The sequence below is a fragment of the Polistes fuscatus genome, unplaced genomic scaffold (genome assembly GCF_010416935.1).
Source record: "Polistes fuscatus isolate 324 unplaced genomic scaffold, CU_Pfus_HIC Scaffold1, whole genome shotgun sequence".
Taxonomy (NCBI): Eukaryota; Metazoa; Arthropoda; class Insecta; order Hymenoptera; family Vespidae; genus Polistes; species Polistes fuscatus.
The window spans coordinates 8669897-8689192 of NW_025112997.1; the positions used below are offsets into that span (position 1 = coordinate 8669897).

The 19296-nt window shown below is 30.5% G+C and overlaps 1 protein-coding gene across 3 annotated transcripts in view; it reads left to right on the top strand.

The window, feature by feature from the left end:
• LOC122513450 (zinc finger CCCH domain-containing protein 13) overlaps window positions 1–19296 on the top strand; it is a 28166-nt gene that overhangs the window by 5164 nt on the left and 3706 nt on the right. For all 3 annotated transcript variants that reach the window (XM_043629850.1, XM_043629929.1, XM_043629985.1), the window contains 3 exons: window positions 9692–9738; window positions 14599–14729; window positions 16155–16376. In XM_043629850.1, coding sequence (XP_043485785.1) covers window positions 9702–9738; window positions 14599–14729; window positions 16155–16376 — 390 coding nt within the window. In that variant the 5' untranslated portion in view covers window positions 9692–9701. The remainder of the gene's footprint in view (window positions 1–9691; window positions 9739–14598; window positions 14730–16154; window positions 16377–19296) is intronic.

Consider the following 19296-nt stretch of genomic DNA (forward strand, 5'->3'; position numbering starts at 1 on the left):
AATGAGCGTGATTCGCATTCATTCATTCATTTACACATCTATTGTAAGAGGAAAGAAAGACAAAAAAATCAAGATTATCTCTTCCGGAAAGAAACTTTCTCGTCGATTTAAATTCTTTCAAAAGTCGAAAAGGTTCATCGTCCGTAAATTCTAATCCTGTTCTCATGAAAAAAGAAGCCACGTTAAAAAAAAAACTTACGATTTCATTTTTCGTTTTAATCTTCATCGACGATTCGCTCCAGATCCGATTTCTTTTACAATGTGGCCATGCTCAATCGAAAAAATCGAAGTACCGTTTCGAATTTGCGTTTCTTTCGTTTCTAGATTCTCTCGTCTATATATATATCTACTACCTATCTACTTTTCGCCGAGAAAATCGTACCAGGGAAAGTACAAATACAAAAGTGATCTAGTGTTTCTACTTTTTGTTATTTCCCATCGAAACAGAAAATATAGTTTAATGAGATATACGAGACGAGCGTGCAGAACGCCACTTGCGTTTTTCCACCTTTTTCTTATCCACAAACCAATCAATTTGAAATAGCTACATGTGTACACGTATTAAAATCTATTTCTTCCAGAACGTGTAATGTTACGCGAAATATTACACCTTTCTTGAAATTCGTTCAAATCGTTTAACAATCCAACTGGGAATACGAAAGATTTATTCGATCGAAAATACAATAATTTTATTTATTTAAAGAAAGTAAAATAAAATCTAAAATTATCTTTTTTTAGATATTCAAGTTCCGATAAAGTATTTAAATAAATTAGAAATTGATCATAAAATTTGTACTTCGTTCTGTATAAAATACTTCTCTTTGGAAGTATATGAAACATCAAAAAGTAGCTACTGCTACTACACATTTAAAAGAACCATTATTTTTTCCAATCCATTCATTCTATCAAGTATACATTCTTTCACCGAAAATAAACAGTAAAAACGTCAAATGAGTTTTAATTATTTCTGTGTCTTACTTATACAAGTGTCTTAACACTTGTATTTAATCTAAATGTAATCGTTTTGAACATGTACGATATAGTGATCCAATCATGTCATAAAATAATTTTAAAAAATTATTAAAATTCATTGATATTTCATTGAAGTTATTTCTAGTTATTTATTCAGTATACGTTGTATATTTAAAATGTGTCAATAGTGATGATTTCTTCACATTCAGCATTACGTGATATTGCTTTCGTGAAGTATTTATTTAACAATTTTGCAATGAATCAATATTAATGATGTACCCTAATGTTCCATGCTATTTTTACACGATAAATCCTTTAAAAATAACCTGTGGACGTATATAATTTGTACAAAGAATGTGAAAGTCATCGATCGATGGTGAATTATGACGTTCAATGTTGAATGAATATTTCATTAAAAAATAATTAAAAAAAAGGAATATGATATAAATTGCCGGAAAGGAAGAAAGGAAACAAAATCGTCGCGGAAACGTTAAAAACATTTTTCGTTACTCATTTTTACCGCATCGGATAACAAACGAAATTATATTTTCTTTTGATCAAACTAAATCTTACATAATAAATCGATAAAACAACGCGAAACGGCACTTTACGCTTGAATAAATTTTATTCGAAGCCAAGAGTGAAATTATTTATTCCCAATCCGGTTTTCAGCCAGCAAAAGCAACCAAAACGCTTTCCGGCTTACATCGAAGCAATATTGAATGTCGATGGATTTACCTACTCGTAGAAAATTTCAAGTTAAACACTGCGGATACCTATATATGTATATATTTATGAACAAGTATAACATTGCATCGATTCCTGGTTGAACGTACTCAAAGACTCGAATATTGAGAATTGAACAAATTCTTGACAATGTCGGAAGATGGAATTAATAATAGCAAATATCCATTCCAATGACAAAAATCGATATTCTTTCTCAGAATTATCAAAGTACGGGTTACAAGATCTAGCAACGTTCTATTTTAAATCTCTTATTGCTAGCTCGATTAGTATGAAGTAATCTCGAGCTCGCAATAAAATTGGTTAAAATCTTATAAAAGAAGGAAATGTTTCGAGGCACAGCGATTCACGGATTTGAAAGACATTAACGTAATCTCGGAATAGAAGACGTCTTTTCGAAATACTGTGTATACACGTATTTAGATATATACGTTGATGTCGACTAACTCACGAATAATCTCGACGGCTCGTCACGAGAAGCTACGCGGCATTAAGCTTGAATCTTGAGTAAGGCAATGTTCGACTTTTAACATTTAGTAAGAGAAAAATTTATCGCGTAGAAATTATCCTGACGTCTATTATAATAAAAACATGCTGTCTACGGTAACCAGATATTATATCTAAACACATTGAAAATTATGATTGAAAATTTGGAGAATCAAGACTTGTAATAAAACGAAACGAAAATTCAGTTAATAAACGTTTTCTCGCGATTTTATCGAGCGGTGATACGAGACTTTGCAATTGGTAATTGCATAATTTAGTATCGCACGTGCAAGACACACGTACGAGATTACAAACCTCGATGCATTGACACAGATACTCGATTTATGTACATATATACATATGTATGTATATTTGTAAGTTGCTCAAAGCACAGTTGGCTTGAAAATAAACGTGAAAGAGAGAAAGAAAGAAAGAAAGAGATAGAAAATAAACAATACTCGTTTCCAAGGGCATAGGCCAGATATAGTAGTCAATCTAACGCAATTCAGCTAGCGGATATCTGATTTAAGATTGGATCGAAACTCTAAATGCCGAGCACTAAACCACTGTAACGAGATTCATGCTGATTAGCGTGCATAAATTTCATCAGAGATCACGTACATATGATTTCCAAGCGATTCAGTACAATCCTTTTTAACGTATGATCAAAGATTGTCAGACTTTAAAGACGAATCAAATTGTAATTTTATGCTTTAGTACACATCTCCTTTCAATTCATAGATAATCTCGTTTTTTTTTAAAACTACTAGTTTTATTTTTGGTGTATACTAAAATTCTTTTCATATATTCTCGCAAAAATGCCTAGTTATTTCAAGTAAAACCTAGGATTTTCACGATTCAATGAAATTATACAATTTAACGCTGACATATACATTTACGTATGCACATATATGTATATCACTTACCAACAGTTTCTCACATCTGCAACTCACCAACACTCACTTACATCTACATATCATTTGCATAGCGACAAAACACGCACAGGTATACGCAAAATAAATTGTAACTTATCTAATATCGTTGTTACATATCTCGACGTTCGAATAAGACCAACAATAAATACGAAAACAGCTACAAAATATATTTGGCAGACACGGAACATAAACGAAAGTTAATGCATTTATGATGCATTCGTTCGACGACGAGATTCTTATTGTTAATAGAATAAAAATGACAACAGTCGAATATAAACATAGCTCGAGGAGTGAGATATATTTATACACATAAACAAAATATTAATTGATCGAGAAACCGTTCTTTCGATGAACTTAACTCCTACTCAATCCTTCCCTTCTCAATCGTTTTTTTTCTCTGCTTCCGAAAAGATGTGTTTAGGTGTGTTTCTGTATTTGGTATTATATATTTTTTTACCTATTTTATCTTCTTATTTACATTAGATACAATTTTTTATATCCTCTTTTTTAACGATGCTTAAATAAATAACATTTTGATAATTAATAGCATTAGATGTATTGTGTCTTATATACATTGCTTATATATACATATGCATATCATTTGCATAGCAATAAAATATGCACGCATATATGCGAAATAAATTTGGTACTTTTCTAATATCGTTACATACGTTTTCTAATATCTAACATCTTTCGGTGTTTGAAGAAGACAATAAATATGAAAACAGTACACTAAACGGATGCCGAACAACCTTATTGTTGAAAATAATGATAATCGCGATCGATGTAAGCCAATGAAAATTAGATACAATCCCAATCTAGAAGCAACATATATATATTATTAACCCTTAGTATGCATTAGAATTCAATTTGATCACAAATCTTTCTTTGTACCAACATCAAATTCATCAACATGAAACCAACATCAAACTTAAATTTTCTTTTCAACATTTTCTTCTTTTGAAAATTTACTATAAAAAGTATTTCTAACTTCTTTTTCAAAAAGTTTATAGTTGTCGAGATATTCTAAGCCGAATATTGCCTAGGATTCAATTGACCACGTGTGCAATTAATAATTCGCTACATAGGTCTGCACACTAATGGTTAAATGTAGATATACTTAAACATAAGTAATAATAAACAACGCATTCTTCCTTTGCTAGAAGTAATATAATCATTTACAAATAAAAATTGAATTCGTAGCGTATGGAATCGTTTCATAATATTCTCGGCCGAGTGAACATCGTGATCAATCTATCTAGACTAGAAGAATCGTGACAAAAGAGTAAAAGCTACACATAAGTCGTGAACACAGCTGCTTCTATTAGAGATTTATTTTCGCCTGGTTTTAAATCACTTTTGAGAAGCATATTATACTTAACCGAGTCATCCACTTTCGTTAGTTTCCTTCAAAAAACTATTCTCTCGTTACTATTTCGATTATTTTTATATGTCTAATAGAAACTTCTTATATTCCAACGTATTTCAATCGTTCAAAACCTACATTCACATATAAGAACATGATTAATATGCGACGTACAGTATCAAACGCGACTTGATTCTAACGGATCAACTTCATTAAAGACATCATACGAAAAGACTTTGAAAACAAACGGATTGAATCTAACGGACTTTAAATGACATGATTTATTTTTATCATATACATATGTATCGTTCATTTGCCAAATCGATTAACTCTCTCTCTCTCTCTCTCAGATTGATAAAATTATTTATATTTTCATATCATTTACTATTTGGCAAACCATAAAAGATTTTGTTATTCAATGGCATTAAGTTCTTTAATATTAAAATTAAAAAAAAAACAATTCTAAAAGTGAAGTTAATCACTTTGACTTGTTAACGGCTTATATAATATTTAATTAATAATTCTATCTATTTTCACACCGATTATGATTACTGACAAATATACATAAATCAATGAAAGTAGACAACAAATCACGATCACTTCGTACAAGATTATTCTCGTGTATTCGAATCAACAACGAATTCGTTTGTTCAAGAAAGGTAATAACACGATAAAAGCAAGACACGTTATATTTCAAGTAACGATTACGAAAAAGGACGGTTTCGATGACATTCTCATCGAACGGTGGCTTACCTAAAAAAGAAAAATCAACGATAATCTTATGAGAAAAGGTGAAAGGCCGTAATATATCTTTCGTAATATTATCTACTGTCATCTTGTTCGGTATCATTTTTGTTTTCTACTATTTCTTTATTTTATCTTTCTTTCTCTCTCTTCCTCTTTTGATTCTTCGAATCATCACATTAGCCAGCGAGCAATAACACAAGGTAAATTTTTCTTCAACCAGCAATTCACTCGATAATACATTACTCTGGACGATCATTCGCTCCAGCATTCGTATTGGTAGGCACGAGGAAATGAAAGCCTGCCACGGCATGCTTTGCTTTTGAAGGCTATCAACTTTTGTAACCACGCCTTGGCGCATACTCGATCGAAAAAGAAGAAAAGGAAATATCGAACTTACTGTCCTCATAAACATGATACGCGAAAATCTGTCGAGGGCTTCTCAATCAATAAAAAATTATACACATACGAACAAAAATGAAAGTTGTTACAAAAGTGGTTCTTGTGTCAACTATGCAGAAAGGATACTGCGGATGAAGATGAATTTTTAATGTATAATTAACAATTTATTGTCGATTAATATATTTTAATTTAATATATTCATCTAATAACTTAGATAGATAAAAAAAGAAAAGAAAATTCATTGCCATAATTTTGACATTAAACTTACTCTTATTAAAAAGTATACTCTTTTAATCTTCTAAATGAAATCTCAACAAGATTTTGTAAAAAATTAACAAAATTAAATGATACTCATCGATGACTTTCACAATATTTAACGTTTTAATTGTATTCGTAACTTTGTTGAAGATCGACGTCGTTATTTAATAAAGTTAATCGAGCATATAAGTTAACAGTTGTAATAGTTTCAGGCATCATTTCCGGTGACCTTTAGTGGTCGTGGATGACCGTTATTCGTATGTCGTAACGTAACGTAATTTACCGTAAGGTAACGTTATGAATATCACGTTATGTGTATATTGAAGCTGATAAAGAAGAAAAAATCTATCTATCGCAGACAGCTTCCCTTAAAAAAGAAGATATCTTTCGATCGAAAACAAGAGGTCTTCAATTTACGTTACCAAGAAAGAAATAATCGTGCAGAAGGCTTAACATTTTCAATTTATATTCTTCGTTGCTCATCGAATAATAAATGACCATTAATTTTAAGTTTAGCATGTTGAATAAAAAGGTTAATCGTTGCCTTTAACCGTCAGATCTAAATGTTAAAACTGGTTGAATAACATTTATTTTTTAATTTAATGAAAACCTTGTAATATAAAATCACTGAATATTTCTTATCACGGAGTGGATCAGTCAGAAAATTAACGACTATGGTTCCAATAATATTATATACGTTGCTGTGTATATGACAAATAAGTTTATATTATATTTTAAAATAACGTGCAGAACACTGGTTGTCCCAAAAGGTTCTTGCTTTTTTTTAGAATTAGTAAATCTTAAATGCACAATATTTTGTATTTTATACTATTTTTCTCAGTTATATATGATCCATTCTACTATATTGAATTTTTCTGTATATAAAATCGTATATAATTCATGTCAGTAAAATATAATAAAATACAAAATATTATGCATATAAAACTTACCAAGAAAGGTAAGAAACTTTTGGGACAACACAATGTAGATAATATAATTATATAAGTAAATATTTACAAAGATAATATTTCAAGGAAGTTCAAGAGAATGATTTAGTTGTTAGTAATATTTTTATTTTCGTCTCGATTTCCTTTCAAAAATGTAGAACGCTCCATAAAACGATGCTAGACCGACTAGCATATTTCGCATCAATTAAAATCGCTATCGCCGTGCTCCAGTTCGCTCCAAGAGATCGTTATCGTTTGTATGTATGTGTGAAAGTAAGGGAGAAACGGAGATCATCAACAATTTTCTCGTTGGTTAGAAATGAAGGACCATGTCATTCCGTTACACAAGTTTTCGTAATCGCTTGTCTCGTGTCACAACGTAGGTAAGTACTCGAGTTCTCAAGCTACCTGGGAAATCCTCTTGCTTTGGATTACCTCCCTACGGAAGTTACATGAAAGAAACTTTGCAAGATCTCAAGGAAGTCTTCAAGTCCACTGAGCACGATTCTTCTTCTTCCGTATATCCAAAATTCTCAAAATTTAAATAATGATAGACGTTAAACGTATAATTATATTCATTTTTATCTAATATAAGTACGATTTACTTTAATCTTATATATTTATACGTCTTAATATAGTAATTTAATGTGCAATATCTATAAAATACAATATCACAATAATGAAAATAATATTTTTCATAGTAAATCATACTTATCTATGATAATAAATTTTAGGAAACTTTAATATTGCTAACCCATAAAACTTTTTCCTTCTTTAGTTAATAACGGAAATACATTAAAACTTTTTCTCAAATTGCTCAATTCATTTTATTACCGTACCAAGCGAAGACCGTCATACCTCTATTAGGCATATATTATATACACTTATATGATAGTCGATTTTTAGTCTAAAAGTAGCCGTTACAAACCGAAATGGTAACCGGGACTGAACCAATACGAAAGAAGCATGTTGCAAGGTTACTTTCACCAGGTATATCCAATGATAAAAGAATCCAAGTCCAAAATATCGTCATCGAGAAGTTTGAAACTTCAAGGTTGTACGTAACATCTTTCGAAAACTTCTCCAAACGTTTCTTCTTTGAAAGAAACTCTAATAATATATCTAAAGACCAATTATATAGTTTCATTTTAATGTATATTCACGTAGAAGAAAATAAGATTTTTAAGGACAGAGTGTGGAAAAATAATATTGTTTCTACTTACGAGCTGGCTACAATATAGCTAAACCTAAGACCTTTCGGTTTTCATCGGTATTAACTTTCATGCCGTAATTCTCGTACGATTCGAAAGGAAGACTATCGTGCGTTAATTAACGTACAAATGTCAAGACACTTGTCTACGCGCTTATCGTAGGTGCGATGACATTCATTCAATTCTATTTCATAGCTTTTTTCTTCTCAACATCACATATCTCATAAATTTGCATGTTTACATAAAGTTTTTTAATAAATTCAAAAAAATAAGATATATATACACGTACAATAAAAATATATATCCTATTATTAATAGTATCCCAAAATGTCACGTTACCGAGAACAAAAAACCAAACGAAAAATCAATATTGGCCTATTAATAGAATTACAATATTTTGTTTTTCATTTCAAGATATAAATCCCTAATTGCAATGTTGGTAAAAAAGTTTTTATGAAACCAAAATGACGCCACTCTAAATACCTTTCAAGAAAAAAGATTTATAATTTTTTAGTTCGATAAAACAACTTATAAAATATCCTGTACAATATATGTATAATATACAGTATAATATATATATTATTATACAATACTATAGCCAATAAAAAAATCATATTCAAATCATGATATAACGAATAAATATGAATGTCAAAACGATGTTTAGTTAATTTAGCAATTATACATCGACCATCTGACTGCACTAAATCATAATTTACGTAGAAAAAAATAATTTTTTACGTAAGATCAAATTAGTCGAAAATGATTCTAAATTCTAATTTGTATAAGAATGAATAATAATTGTGTATAAAGGGGCATCGGTGACGATAAAGTCACACCCGATATTACGTGATCATGCATTTATATAACACCTACATTATTCTTGCATTATATAGTTAGCAGTGGTGACAGCACAGAGAAAGTTCCTATCTTTAGCCATATGCTCGAACGCTTGCTTCTATGGTACACACGTTCGACGTCGAGAGTGCGCTTCCATTATGTTATCATACCATCTATACTAATTCATAATTTACACATACACTATCTAAAGTATCACTCGTGGGCGTCTCTTTCTCTATTTTCATAACATTTCCGGTTTTTGGCAGCATTTTATATTTTACAAAAATAGTTTAAAATATAACATATAGGTATATCAATTCAATATTTATAATAATATAAAATATGACAAAGAAACGTTATCATATATAAGCTTTTTATTAACTAAAACGATTAACTCTATATTTAAAATTTTTTTTAATTTTATTATCAAAGCACTTGATATAGATACTTACATTTTTATATTGAAAATAACTTTAGTTAATAATTAAGCTTAATACCACCAATTAATAACAATTTATGTGGCCGTTCAATAACATTAGGTGTGGAAATTAATTTGTTGCATTTTTAATTGTCTTTTTCCTTGACGACAAAAATATGACGATTGATGCAATGAATTTAATATCAAGGTACTCAATAAATAATATGACAATATATATTATTTTATCAATTTTCTCTACTGTTTGTTTTGTAGAGTTGATCGATTTGAAATATATGTGGCTTATATTATAATAGATGTATTTATAATCATAAAATGAATAAAAACGTGTTTTTCTTCTTCTATTGTTACAGTAGCGACAACATGCGGGAGAAAAGATGGCTTCTGCTCGCTTTGTTCGGTGAGTAAAAACCTACAAAAATATGTCCTCTACGAAGTTCTACATCACCATTGAATGCTTCTTGCTTCTTTTCCTTCTTTTATTTTTTCTTTAACTCGTATTTATACATTCCTTTAACTCTAACATAAGAGAGTCCTTTCTCCCAGTCTCACAGTATTTTTGGACTCGCCGTATTTGGTGAGGAATGCGAAAACAGTGGATGACCTTCCACCTGGGGATTTTTCAATCCGAAGGGAATAAAAGCTAGCTTACACTAAAGTTGTTTATCCTTCATACAAACACGTTACATGAGTATATATATATTATATGTTAATTTATTTTTTTTTTTATTAAGTATTTGCCGAAAAAATCTTAAAACGAGTAGTTTTTTATTTTTCAATACGAATAAACCGATCGACCGAATCGAATCATTCGATTTTAGCATACGAAAGAGATTGCAAGTTGGTAAAGGGGTGTTCGAGTGGAGGAAGGTAAACCTGTTACGAATGTCAATGTGTTTTGCTTTCTTTGTCATCGTTCCCCTCGAGAAAGGCACGTATCTATACGTCAATATATATATCTATATACATGTAGGTATATACATGTAGGTATACATATAACTTTAAGTGTCTTCTTCACAGTTATGACGCTTGTTTACGTAAATCCTTAAGATCGATAGAGGAAAGTAGGAAGTAACGTATGTAATTTTTAAAAATTCCACCAATGTTCAATAAATGTTAATAAATAACGCCATTAAGAATACTTCAATAAAAATTTATTCGTTAAGAAACACGAATGTAATAAAGAAAAAGAATAAATAAAAATATAGAGACAATGTGAAATTTAGTTTAGTTCATTCGGCAACTTGTAGTTCGTTTCTCACATTCACTGGACCGTTTGAAGTCGATCACGTGACACCGACTTTAACATTTAAAATTCTATCTGGTATTTTAACCGGTCAGTAAACATTCAGTTTTCAGACCCATATATACATATTGAGGTATTACATATATACCTAACGCATGCAAGCTAATTAATAAAATCTTGATCGAAAGTAACACGAAACGGAATCCAGGTTTGTCGATTTCACAGCCGTCTAAGTAAAATTATTGTATATTCTGATAATCTGTCTAAATGTCGTAATTAATATGGCCATAGAAGTAAAATACTTTCGTTCATTAATATCACCTCCAAGTATGAAAACAAAAGTGTTTGGATTAAAGCAGTGGTTCCCAAAATGGGCGTCCTGAAATATTACATAATTTTATTTCTATATTTGATTCAATGTGATAAGGTGCAAAATCTAAAGAGTTTGTTGATAAACCATTAACTTACTTATTATTAACTGTTTACAGAATCTTCTACAAATAAAACGTGTTTTATTTATTTTCAGCCAATTCCTTAATAAAAAAGAGCTTTTAACAATTTTTCAAAGCGAACTTGTTAGATTTTGACATAAAGCACTCTGAGAAAATTTAGATTCAGCAAGAGCGTCGAGAATAGAAACAATTTGCGAACCACTGAATTAAAACATTTGGAGAAGTTCTTTTACACTTGCCGGAAATAATGAGTGGTATATTGCGATGAACATAAGAATTTTCTTCACGCTATTCCACGCAAGGATTAAAGCATTTCACGAGGATTCCCATATTTGTCTATGCTAGCGAGTCGAGTTTAGAGTAACACGTTGCTTAGCATTGGGCTAAAAAAGACCATTATTGTTTGTAGGCCATCTTTTCCCTACGAAAATAAAAGCTTTCGTTTTACTTCGCACAAACGTTTCTATATGTTCTTTAAAAAATTACTTTGACATCTTTTCGATGAATTACTTATATTTGATTTTTCTGTATTATTTTTTGAAATTATCTCTTGATATTATAATGATTACATCTGATAACATTAATGAACTGTAACTGATGTAAAAGTAGCGTATATTCATGCTTTCATATCTTCCTAATTCTTAATTATAGAAGTAATAGTAACTGGAATAGTAAATGGAAATAAGTAACTCTTCATGTTTTATATAACCCCATAAAAAAGAAATCAAGTTCAAGCGTAGTTGTTAAGATACAGGATCACCTTCAATCCATTTATCTAAAGATATCGTTTTTAAAATCATGTGGATATTACTATCGAACGGTATCGAAATATCATTATGCTAAAATCATATCTTTCTTCTTACACCTAATGAAATATTTTAAAACACAGTTAGAAATATATACTTGTAAACAAAATCAAAATAGTTAAAAAATACTTCTCTCTAAACGTATTTTTAGAAACAATTTTAATTTTTCATCCACTGATGTTATCCACAACAACAAATATTATTCAAGTAAATATTGAGAAGTTATCTAAATATCACAAAATAAGTAGTTACAATACCACTTTCCATTCAAAAATATGTAGAGAATCCCTTTTTTACCTTTCTTAAAAGTAATATCTAAAAAAGAATGTACTGTACTCTAAAAGATTAGCCTCCTTCTACCATTTAATAATTGCCAAATTTAAATCTACATTTTATTATTTTTTTAAAAGGACACTTTATAATACCTTATTGGAACCACCCTGTATATTTCTTTATTTTTTATTTTAATTTATATTATCGAAGGGCTCATCGCAAGTTAACAAGAAAGATAAATCTTCGTGAACACGCCCACGCTATGAAAATGTCAGGTCATTCCCATTCAATGACAGAAATCGACTGGCTTCTTGTGGTTAGCATAGGATAATCAGATGAGGCAATTTGTTTACGCGCACTTGCCGATAGACTTTCTTTCGTCACGAAAAAAGATTTTATATTCTTATTGGTAACATTCGTTGGTTATTCCCACTTATATATATATGTATAAAGCAATAATACAATCACGCCCACGTTCACATTTCCCACAATCGGAATGCGTCCACGTTCCCATAATTTATTTTTATGCGACGTGCAGTATGTTACCGTTTGTTATCGATCCCTGTTTGGAAAAGTATAGTCCCGTTATAAGGTGCTGCACACCAACCATCGATTGGCTTCGACTTCGTGTATTTTCAACATCGAGGACAGCCTCTCTCTTTCTCTTTCTCTTTTTTCCTTTCTTTCTCTTTTATTCGTAATGGTATCGTTAGCACGTATGCGAGCTAAAGATAAAAGCTACCTTGAGAACCTTAGATATCTCAAATCACTATTGTTTCCTTTCATATCATTTCTGATCTTTGGCAAGATGTTCATCGAAAGTCATAAAGCCGATTAAAGGGTCATTCCGATCAAACAGCGCAAAAATAAAAATATATACGTGAATTTGTTCGTTAATGATAACTACGAGTTATAGTTTTAAATTCTTTTGTATCTTATTATTACACGTTTAACCAATAGAAAAGAAATTAACAAGAAAAATCATCTTTTTAAACAAAAACAACTACATCTAATATAATAATTTCAAAAACTCTCTGCGACCCGTAAAGAATTTCTCTAATTTTACTGATTTGACAATAGAACGAAAAATTCGCGTACAATCTTATTCTACATAATCGCCGCTAAATGTTCAAATCTATTTAAAAAGATATTTTTGGTTTTTAAATGATCTTTTAAATGATTTAAAGTATCGATATATTTTTTTTTATATTTTTCAATGTTTCTCATTTATAATTATGTAACTGCTACTATAATTTAAGTCTTTTTATAGCTAATGAATAGTATGTAAAAATTTCAGCACTATTGGTTTTGCAGTTCTCTTTTTTTAATTATGCAAGTATGAAAAATCGTTTCCAAAAAAATATATTTCGAGTTTATGGTACTGTTCTTGAGAATTACACTGTTCCGATTTCAAAATATTTCAAGTCAAAGTAATAGAAATTTTCTTTTACAATTTTTAAATCAATTTATCAAGTTAATAGATTGATTGAAACGAATATTTATTAATTAAATATATATTATACATTTAACTTTTCATTACCTTTTATTCTGATTCTAATTGTAAATATTAGTCCCTAGTTCTAAGTTTCTCTGTCACTCTCATTGTCAGTAATAATTTACCTTCCATGCCTATTTAAAACAAATTAAAATTTATTTATGGCACCAAATTAATTTCTACATCTAACAACAACTCGATGTTATTGTAGAATATTACATAATTAATCTAAACACAAATTGTAAAAAGAATTGATTATAAAAAAATAGAATTTCATATTCAAACCGTACACCATATAAATGCATTTAGTTAATATAATAAAACAAATAGATTTATTACATAAATCGAACGAAAATTTTCACGTACGCTATGTTCGAACAATTACCCGAATGATATTTCTTCGCGAAAAAAAGTGAGATCATATAATAATAATTTAGCGTTGATGGATAAATAACTAACATGGTTTAACGATTATCGATGTAGACCAAAAGGAAACGATCGATTGATATCCTTGATCCGTTTGAAAACAATTACCCAACCGAATGCGCTCGCTTGCTGAAAATTGCAACATTTATGTTAGAGTTCTCACTGCGCTTCTTTCTTTCTCTCTCTCTTTTTTTATCCGCACGTCGCGCTCGTCCGTGTTTTGCAACGCCGACGCTTCTCCACGATTTTCGCAATCGGAGGATGCGTAGTGGCCTTTGAAGTGCTGCTGCTTCTTTTTTTCTTTTCTTTTCTTCTTTTTTTTTACTGCTTCTCCCGAAGCAAACGGGGCTCATCGAGGTCATTACGAGTGATCTAACACACACCGTATACTTTTTCCATACTACGAATGAACGAACGCCATTGCTAGTCTTCAGAGAGAAAGATAAAGATAATTATTCACTCCTACGACAAAGTTGACAGGCAATCGGAAAAGAGCGCGAATAATATTAATGTCTTCTTTGATTGACGTCATGATCAATGAAAAGTTTCATTAAAATTCTAGGAATCTTATTGATCAATGCGGTCACGGATGGGATGAAGGCTACGAGACCGAAATTTAAAATCGCCACGACTTCGACGACGACAACCACTACCGAGGAATCACGGATCGAGGAAAACGAGAACGAAGATGCGGTAAGGTTACAATACCAAGATATTCAATCTTAAATTGATATTTTTAAACGTGTTTTTTTTTAGATTTATCGATTTGAAACATAAAATTCTATATACAATTTTATATATATATTTTATTTTATTTATTTCATATACAGCGTATTCCAAAAGTCACTTTATAAAAAAAAAAAATAAAAAGAATGTTAATCAATATTATAATAACACGATATTAGGTTGTTTATTTAAAAATATTAATCTCCAGATTATGTTATTAAAACAGTATAGGAAAAACATGACATCATTCTAAATATCTGCCAAAAAAAAGAAAAATTTCTAATTTTTGCTGTTCAATGTAAAGGAACTTTTGGAAATAATACACCTTGTATTATTCTATTTTGTTCAAAATATCATGTTTAAAATAAACGTCCTGTTGCATTGTAAGTATTCCAACAGAATATAACTTATATTATCCTAATTACATCTGTCAACAAGAAATCCAATTTAACGTGTAGGCGAAATTGAAAAGGTAAAAAATGACCTTGTCAATAGATTTCTATTCGTTTCACTGTCCGAAAGATAGTGTAATACTGTATATAATACTATGACGATACTAGTACACTAGATACAAAATGAAAGGTGAGCACAGGGACGAACAAGTATGGTAGTAGCATTATATCATGTTCCAGTCTTACTATGTGCCGCATTATAGTGGTAAGACAATCGTTTATCTTCGATATATATACTTACGACACTATCTCGATCCATTCTATAGTCACGAATCCTAGCGATCTTTATATTTAGAGATGTTTATCTAATATCATACATGACGTTAAAACTATCATTTAGAGCAGATTGCTTGATGATACGATGGAACATCGTGATTGCTATTATTATTATTATTATTATTATTATTATTATTATTATTATTATTATTATTATTATCATCACCGTAATCATCATCGTAATTATCATCATAATCATCAGTATCATCGATAGAATAAGATTTCGAAACGAAAAGGTCAAACACGATCACATTTCCATAACGTCCATTTCCTAAACTTTAGTAGATACAATCTAACTTGCTTAAGTCGTTAATTAATATAGACAAATGATCAAATTTTAGCATTAATGTCTAGACACGAATAAAATAAAAGTTCTCGTGAAAGATACTACAGGTTCACCTTCGCACGTTAACCGAGAATGTGAGGTCATCCTTACAATTACGAATGCTCATCACTGAGTGTCTTTCTATCTATGTACTCAGGTACTTACATACCCTGGATACCGTAGAAGTGCGTTTGGAGTAATCGGGAAAATTGTCTGAGAATGTTCGCGATTGAGATTCGCTCGAAAATAGACTCATCAAACTGAATATTAATCATTTGTAATATTCTCCAATGGTACCAAAATTATTCAAAAATCATATGTTATTTTGTTTTTTCTTAGACAACTTCAGTAACAAACTCATCGGAAGGAAACGCAACAACCGGGCACACGTTAACAGGAATCCCTCAAATTGATTATATTTGGGATCCGAATTTGCCGCGTGAATTGAACGGCTACAATCTGAGTGATTATCCATTCTACAACAGTATTCCAGAGGACATTGACTTCAAGTGCGACGGCCTACACGATGGATTTTATGCGAGCGTACCTCATAAGTGTCAGGTAAGAATAATAATCGAACTCCAGAGTATTATACTCCGAACATTTGAATGGTAAAGTTCAAGTAAAAGCGCTCATCCTGCAAATCCAGACGTAATAACTACTACGATGTATCCGACGATGTTTTTAAAGAAAACATTCTTACGATATCAACCTTGTAGAGTGATTTAATGAGGCAAATAGAAGAGAGGATTTTATATTATGCATATATATATATATATATATATATATGTAAGTAGATACTATTAAATTTCAAGGACATTTCGATTAATGTTTTCACCTAATTACATTATTTCAATTAACACGTACCGTGTTGTATATATCATTTTCGATAGATGTTTGAACTTTGTTTCTTTCCCGTAAGTAAATTTTTGTCAGTAATAAATAAAATACAGGATAATAATTATAGGCCGCACAATTGGCATCAATAAAATTGTAATACGTACATTTTATAATTTCAAAAATTGCTGTACGAATAAATAAATAACTAGCTCAAAAAATAAAACTAAAAAATATATTATTTGGACATATTCACAAAAACTCTATACCGTCTACCGTTATTGGTAGGCGTGGTCTGATAATGACACCAGTTGAAAAACAGGCTCAGCACGAAACGTGTTTAAAAAGCAATGAAATTGTTCGGACAAAATTCCAAATAGAACTGCATAATATAAAATCTAACTTGATATTTAAATTTAATTGCTCTCACTAATAATAGACTTGTACGTACAAATATAAAGAAAAAAAAAAGCTTGGTATTTATTATAAACAGAAAACAAAGAAGATAATACTCGAAATGTAAAAAATATTTTTCCTCGACGATCATTGAGACCATAGCAATTAATCGTTAATCTTCCTGTGAAAGGATTTCCAGCTGGGTTCGTTTTGTAAAAAGGGAGAAGGAATAACGACGAATAGGAACGTAAATCAGAAAGGAGATATTTTCGTGGTCCGCTAAGTCTTTTATCCCTGACCGTTTCGTGCTAAGCGAATCTTAAGATTGTGAAAGCTATTGCAAAGTAGCTTCCTTCCGTCTGTACTTATCGATCGACTTGCTCGTAAGTCAGGAGCGGATATGCCATTGTTATGCAAATATCGGCAAGAAAATTCGTTACGTTCGCCTCTACGAGTCGGTCAGCGTAAAGGAAAAAAAGAAAACAAAAACAAGCAAATTTCTTGTTCGCTTTCCCTTTAAATCTCAATAGAAAAGCATGCACAGTATAATATATCGAATAGTTTTAAAATATTACAACTATTTAAATTATAGATCATTTATCTTAAATCGTAAATCCTGAACTCGAGTAATGTTAATTGGAAGTAAAATAAATATATAGAGCTGCTAATAATTGGGTCAATATTTTTTAACGTTTTTGATCAGTATTTTAAATAAATAGTTAATAATAGTATGATCAATAATTATAATAAAATATTAATATGTAACCTGTATGAATATATTATAACCCTGATGCAACTCTGACACAACCTTGCTTCTATTAAAAATTATTATTTATTCTAAACAAAATAATCATACAGTGAGTATTCTCATTGCATTTTACAAAATCCTGACCAAAAAAATAGAGCTGTAAATATGTATATACGTCTATATATATACAAACTTATATATTTACGTGTATATCGATTTATATAATTAGCATTAAATAGGTTCATCCGTTATATTACAATTAACATTAAGAACAATAGCATTCTTCATATAGAAATAGAAGAAGTTCGGTTAATGATAGTAAAAAAGCAAGAAAATATGAAAGAATGAAAATAAAAGAAAGAAAAAGAAAGAGATAGTGATATGGACGTGCTCTGAATGATTCCAGATGATTCCGTCAGATAATTCGCGTTAGCTGTATGCGCGATAGACAATCGTGCATCCTGCTCATACGCAGAGAGACAAGTTCCATCTGCGCGCAATAGCGTGCACACACGAGAAGCCTCGCACAAACGAAACGAAACGAAATGAAACGATCGTTCACATACACACATTATACTATAATACACAGTGTGAAAGCTACACAGTGGCAACGTTGGCGACCTATCTGGGGTTTGCTAAAAAGTGTGTTAAAACTGTCAACTGTCGGCGCAACATAATCAGCTAGAAATAAAAGAAAAAATATAAATAAAAATAAAAAATTATATTTTAAATTTTGTACATATTTATATATATATATCGGTAGTGACGTATCGCTTTCCAAATCGAAGGAGAAACGCACTCAAAAATTCTCGAAAGTTTTAACGCCAGTCCAGCTCCGCGTTTCCGTCACTTTCACTCATCGATGGATATATTATTTCGCAATTAGCGATAAAACAAGTCCCAAGTGCTACCCTATTACGATTTATAACTCTATGATCCCAATGAAAAAACTACTCGGCTAAGGAAGGATTTGAAAGCATCGAATTCTAACTGTAAGATAAATATCGTTCCGATGGCCATCTTTACGAAGTAACCTGCTCGAGTTACCTCGTATTATATTATAGATTATGTTGCGCATCCATGGACGATCTTCATTTTACGAAAAAAATGAAAACAAAAAAAATTAATAAAAGAAACGGTTACACTTGAGCAATGGTTTCGACTTACTACATACAGCGGTTAAGAGATTCTGAGCAGCAGCATGCGAAGAAGTAATCTCATGGAAGTAGAGCGAAAGAAAGCGTTTCAAAAGTCGAGCATTCGTTTCACAGTTTCCTCAAATCTAAAAGATATTTTATCAAGTTTTTTTATGATCATAACAAAAATTTATGTAAAGTGAAATCTAGAAATATCATTCGACAATTTACAAATAAATTAAATTTACTCCGATATGTCTTAAGCTAAAGTTGATAATTGCTAGAAAAAATCATATCAGATAAATATTATCGAAGTTATCAAAGAGAGATTATAGAACAAGATGTTTGTGTTATATTATTAACA